Genomic DNA, 6185 nt, shown 5'->3' with positions numbered 1-6185 from the left:
ATATATATATGGCTCAAGGGCAGAGAGAAAGAGAGAGAGAGTGCTCCTTACTATAAGGTCTGCAATCCAAAACCACCAACCTCCCCAAGGGAGAAAGATGAGCTGTCTACTCCCATAAAGAGTTGCAGTTTTACCCTATCCTATAGGGTCACTATGAGTCAGCATCAACTCAAGGGGAGTGAATTGAGTTGGAAATATATAAGTTCATTTTTAAAAATATCCTTCTTTATAAAGTAAAATAAAAAGCAACTTAGGAAATGTATCCAAGGTCACACGGCTAAAATGAGAGACCCTCAAAAAGTGTGTGGGAAAATGGAATGAAAAGACAGTGGAGTTTTTCCATGAACTTTTTGAGAACCCCTTGTAAATAAGGCGGCCTGGATTTGAAGGCAATGAGCTCTGGACAGGCAGTGGTTAAGCGCCCTGCCGCGAACCTAAAGGTCAGTGATTCAAACCCACCCACTGCCCCTCAGGAGTGAGAGGAGGCAGTCAGTCTGCTTCCAGACACAGCTACCGCCCTGTGCAGCAGTCATCCTCTGTCCTGAAGGATGGCTGTGAGTGGGAATCGTAGACAGCACACAACAATGGCTTTTTTAACCTGCCTCCACCGCCACCTCCATTGGGAAGGGTGCTTGCAGCTTTGGGGAGGGTGCCATTTTACGACCACCGTTCTGTCATCTGAGTGAGAAGTGGTAAGGAAGGGGGTCGGGGTGGGGCGCTGGCTTCCCAAGGACACCAGGGGCAGGCAGATGGGAGGGGCCGCATGACCTGCAGGCTCTACCAAAGACATGGAAACACGCTCCGTGACTGAGATGTTGCCCTTGGCTTTCAAACCCGTGGAAGAGACTCACGTTGTCATTGAAGTGGGGGCCCACCCAGAAGTCACAACTGTCACAAGTCATCTCCTCAAAGACAAATAAGTTGGATGTGTTTCATCAGCTGAAACTAGATGCTGAAAAGATCCCTTGCAACATTGCCGGGCAAGGGGGAGAATTTTTATTTATTCATTTTTATTCCCAGGATTCTTATCAAAGATTTAAATAATGGAAGATGAAGTTACTCCATCTCTTTTAAGGGACATGTAATCATGACTGAAAAGAGCAACAATAAATCTAACTGTCATAGTCCATCCCGACTCACAGCTGCCCTGTACAACAAGGTAGATCTGCCCCTGAGGGCTTCCGAGACTGTAACTCTTGGCAGGGGTAGAAAGTTTCATCCTTCTCCCAAAGGGCAGCTAGTGGTTTCAAACTGTTAACCTTGTGGTTAACAGCCCAACGAATAGCCCACTACACTACCAGGGCTCCTAGAATGAATCCTTCAACTGACCCCAACCCCCAAATCCACCTCAACGTTGACTCCTGATGACCCCATGTTGCGTCAGCACAGAACCGTGCCAAAGGGTTGTCTTGGCTACAATCTTTACAGAAGCAGAATGAGCCCTACAAGTGAAGGGAATTCTAGGAAGATTTTTTTATCCCCCTATTTTTGGGAAACCCACCCTCCTGGAGACCCGTTTGTCCAGCTTGTGACCTTAAATACCACTTATAGATGCTGCGGACTCACACATATTGACCTGCAACCCAGACCTTTCCTACTCAGAAGACACCACCTGCCACCCCAGTTAGACACCTACAAGCCATTACACACTGGCCACAAAGCAAGCTCCCCACCCCTTCCCTCCTGCCAATTCTATTCTTGGGTTGCTGGGGAAAATCTGGGTGCCCTCTTTGACCCCACCAGTACACAGCAGGTGCTCAATAAACATCTGTGAAGTGAATAAATGAATCCATCGCTTCAGTCTCTTCCTGAGGGATGTGGCCCCTCGTAACCTTCTGAAACAAATTCCAGAAAGCCAGACACTGAGGAGCAACAAAGAGATGCCTTTCCTCCCTCTTCATGGGTGACTGTCTCCCTGGCCTGTCCGCACCAAGGAAGGATCGAATTCAGAAAGGAAAGTAGTCTCATTGCCGCCCAAGCCTCCCAGCGAGCCCTCTGCCAGTTTCGAGACAGCCCGGGTACTCAGCCTGGAGAGTGCTCAGGGCACTTACTCCTTCAGGTGGCAGGCTCTCCAGTTGCGGTTGAAGCTGAGTATGGTCGCCATCTCCTCATCGCTCAACTGGAAGTCGAAGACCTGGAAAGGAGGGAGCTCAAGCCCATGCCAGGATCCCAACAGGGAGGGTTCCCATTCACAGCATGAACTGGCCACAAGAGGGCCCCATTGCGTCTGCTGGACACACACAATTTGCTTTAAACTTGGTCCTGTAAATAGTGGCGAATGGAAGCCAACAAATGTATAAAGATAATTATACACCATGCCCCAGTGGGGCTTAGCTCTGCCATGGGGCAGATGCGAGGCCAGCATAAGGGTGACCCAGGGCCTCCTCGGGGAGGGGAGGCACAGCGGTGCTGACACCTGTCCGGTGAGAGTCGGCTGAAGCCCATCGCTGGCCCCTGGATGGTGGCAGAGGGGTGGGCAGGAGGCAGGGCCCAAAGACAATGCAGGGACAGGATCAGGAGCCTGGTGAGAAGGGGCTCTCCTTCCCCTCCCCCACTGAGAACCACCAGGGTTGACCAGCAGGCTCTTACCTGGAAGTTCTCAACAATGCGTTTGGGGGTTACAGACTTGGGGATCACAACCACATTCCTCTGGATATGGAAGCGGATCAGAACCTGTGCAGGAAGGACATCATGTTCCACTCTCTACCAGAACCTTCCCTCCGCCGCCGAAGGACAAAGATGCCACCCTGCACGCCCCTGCCTTTGTTAGCGCGATGGCAGTGGACCAACACGGCCCTGCCAGGCTCTGCCAGGCTCCGCTGAATCCTCACAACAGGCTAAAGAGCCCGGTTCTCTGATTTTCTTATTCGGAACGGGGACATGGGTTGGGCCAGTGATGAGTTTTCAAGGTGGTACATGGTAGAGCTGCATCTCAGCCCAGTTCTCTTGATGCCAAAGCCAGTCTCTGCCCTGGGCAACTGGGCTCACAGAAGCTGCTGGACAGAGACCATCCTTGTCTCTGGCACCTGTCCCCTGGAGGGCCAACAGGACTTTTAGGAAGGAGCCGCCCAAGCTTCACCTGCTCTGGTCTTCCCTTTCAGGGGTGGCTATGAAGACAACACAGGAAGGACACAGGGAGGGGGCTCTCGATCACTTAAAGGGGGGATATGATAACAATGTACCTGGGCAGGGGTCTTGTTATGCTTTGCGGCAATCTCCTTAATCTTGGGGTGTTCCAGCAGTGAAGGGTCCTCTGGTTGGACCCTAGAGAAAGACAGCTGGTAGGTGGGTGTGAACAACTAGCATAGTTCCCATAATTCCCCAAAATGACGGCCCCAGGCTGCTCCTCTCAGCCTCCTTGATGAGATAGATGGTCACCACCTGTAGAGCAACATCCCTCCCCTGGTGGCTCCAGCCTGTTCCTCACAGTGTCCTTCCTCTGGGTGATGGACAGGAGCCCCTGGAGGCTTTGTCTGACCGTTGGGTCCACCAGGGACTCTGACTATCACCTTGTGCTAATCATGATCCAGTTCTGAGGGATTCACCTGGATATTTGCAGCCGGGTGGGCCCGGTGCTCTTCGCCCCCCCCCCCCCCCCCCCCCCCACCATCATCTCATTTCGATGCACAGAAACACATTGTCTTAGACATAGTATTGTATCCAGCAGCTTCAAGATGCATACTGACATGACCGACTATCAGTCATCTTTTCAAAAGCATCAAGAGCCCGAGGAGCCTCACCAAGGTCTGTCTGGAGAGCCCAGGGGGCTGTAGGCAGTGACTGCGATGCCCTTGGAATGGCAGTACTGGATCAGCTTCTCCTGCGTGAGGTATGGGTGACACTCCACCTGAAAGAGCAAACAGCTCCCATCACCAGGAAGTCAGCCCGAGTTTGGAGCGGCTCTTGGAGGGTTCTCCACGCCCACAAAGCCAGCCAAGCTCAGACCAAACACTGCCCACTGGTCCACTGGGATGCAAAACACTGTGAGCAGTCTTTCACCTCCCCAGAGCATGGTCCGTCCCTGAGAGGAGACTCGGGGTATAACCCTGAACTTGCCTCCAAAGGTTCCTGAAGCCCCATTTACCTGGTTCATCACTGGCTTGTGTTTCAGTCCGGGCTTGTTCAAGAGCCTCTCAATCTGGGAGTGGTTGAAATTGGAGACGCCAATGGCTTTCACCAGCCCCTCGTCCACCAGCTCCTCCATGGCCTGGTACAGGAAGGAACACCTGTCAGGTAGTCCCAGGCCCTACAGGGACCCTGGCTTGCCTTGATCCCTTCAGAAGGACCAGCAGGAGGAGCTGAGAAAGGGTCCACAGCAGAAAAGTCCATTCATACATTAAAAGGAAACCTCTATCCAGCCCAACAGGTCCCTCAAGGGTTTGCTCCAATCCTGCTGCCCTTCCCCTGCCCAAATGGCTCTAAGCATCAAAGGGGGAAGTCCTGTGCTCTTGCCTGCGCGCCTCATCCACACTGGGTGGCCTGGAATAGCCCGGCGAAGCTGCAGCATGTTGACAAGGTCCAGTGTCTGGGCTCAGGGTCACTTTCTCAAAGCACTCACAGTGTAGCCTAAAGTAATATTAGGGCCACCAGCCAAGAGAGAAGAGCCTTAGTGGCTTTGAGATGCTAACCACAAGGGCAGGAGTTCGAAACCAGCAACTGCTCCACAGGAGAAAGATAAAGCTTTCTACTCCCTTAAAGAGTTACAGTCTCCAAAACCCACAGGGGCAGTTCTACTTGGTCCTATAGGAGAGTCGACGGCAATGACTTTGGTGTTTGGAGTTTGAGCAAAGAGAGGGTCAGATTTTTTACTTGAAGGATAAGACTTCTTGCATGGTCATGAATATATCAAATGCATATTTAGAGTCGCGGTGGCGTGGTAGGTTACGTGTTGGGCAGCCACTCCATGGGAGAAAGATATTCCTGTAGCGTTACGGTCGCAGAAATCCACAAGGGCAGTTCCCCCCAGTCCTGTAAGTTGCAATCAACTCATTGGCAGTGAGTTAGGTTTGGGGGAGGCAGACAATGACTTGTGAGGTCATTAAAGCATATATAAAGAATGTGAATCTAAACTTGTCATTATTGGGCCATGGGACAGACGCATGCCTCTATAAGACTGTCCCAAGAAGACTTGATCAGCTTCTATTTCCAGTCTCCTGCTCATGAGAGATGCTGTTTCCCACCATCTGTTACTTTATTGGGCTCTCGATGGCCTGCCCCATTGCTTTCTCATTGTCACTCATTTAACGTGAGGCGCCTAACTATAAGGGCATTCTTGCCATGCATGTCCAATGGCAATGCTAAAGGTGGCTCTTTGCTATGGCTTGGAGCTTTCTTCTTCTTTCCTTTGAACGTACAATCTAGAGAGCTTCGGGGACTGTCTTCAAAACCCATCCAGGTGAATGTCCATAAGAGCGAAAACATGGAAACAACCCAGAACTCCAACGATAGAGGAATGGATAAAAAAAAAACCCTAAGCCATTCACACCATGGAATTCTATGCATCAATAAAAAACAATGGCAGTGCTCTTAAACACTTCAAAACGTGGCTAAAACTAGAGAACATGATGTTCAGCAAACTTGATATGATAAATATTGCATGCCATCACTATTCTAACGAAAAACAAAGAACAAATGTGGTTTATACACCAATATACAAAACTTTGATGACGATCAGGAGGCCAGGGATGGGGGTGGGAACAGGGAGAGAGGAGGGATGGGAGAGATAGGGGGGAAAAACCCACATACTTGGAGGGTTTAATAGGATATTGTTGTTTATTTAACTTCTTGAGATGGGCTGTATAAATATATAATAGTACATTTCTTCAAATGTAAAAAATAAAAATCCCTCTGATTCTTTATCCCTCAAACCTAAATAGTGGTTTGAGTGACTTGGGGAATAAAGAAGAGGAAAATTCGATTGAGATGGTCTTGAGCCCTTAGTGACAAACACGTTCAAACAAACACAACACCAAGCATCCAGATGGTTTTCTCAGTTCTTCCTTTCACTAGCTTTGCTGCAGCCGGTAGGCACACACCTGACTATCTATTGGTTGAGATAACCCAAACCAAGGCAAACACATTGTTGAAGAGCAGATTCCAGCTCTCAGGGACCTTGGAGGCCCATTAGAACTGTCTCATCCGGTTTCTGAAGCAGCCAGAAGACACAGTTTTCTCCTGGGGAACAC

At 50.2% G+C, this 6185-nt stretch overlaps 1 protein-coding gene across 1 annotated transcript in view; it reads right to left on the bottom strand.

Moving 5' to 3' along the window:
- LOC101642371 (aldose reductase-related protein 2-like) overlaps window positions 1-6185 on the bottom strand; it is a 14991-nt gene that overhangs the window by 758 nt on the left and 8048 nt on the right. The window contains exons 5-9 of the mRNA XM_004707823.2: window positions 4085-4207; window positions 3741-3847; window positions 3183-3264; window positions 2590-2673; window positions 2052-2134 (exon numbers count right to left, since the gene is read on the bottom strand). Coding sequence (XP_004707880.1) covers window positions 2052-2134; window positions 2590-2673; window positions 3183-3264; window positions 3741-3847; window positions 4085-4207 — 479 coding nt within the window. The remainder of the gene's footprint in view (window positions 1-2051; window positions 2135-2589; window positions 2674-3182; window positions 3265-3740; window positions 3848-4084; window positions 4208-6185) is intronic.

The sequence above is a fragment of the Echinops telfairi genome, unplaced genomic scaffold (assembly GCF_000313985.2).
Source record: "Echinops telfairi isolate 266 unplaced genomic scaffold, ASM31398v2 ScPeMD7_23;HRSCAF=83, whole genome shotgun sequence".
NCBI classification, from domain to species: domain Eukaryota; kingdom Metazoa; phylum Chordata; class Mammalia; order Afrosoricida; family Tenrecidae; genus Echinops; species Echinops telfairi.
This window is presented reverse-complemented; position numbering and strand designations above follow the sequence as displayed.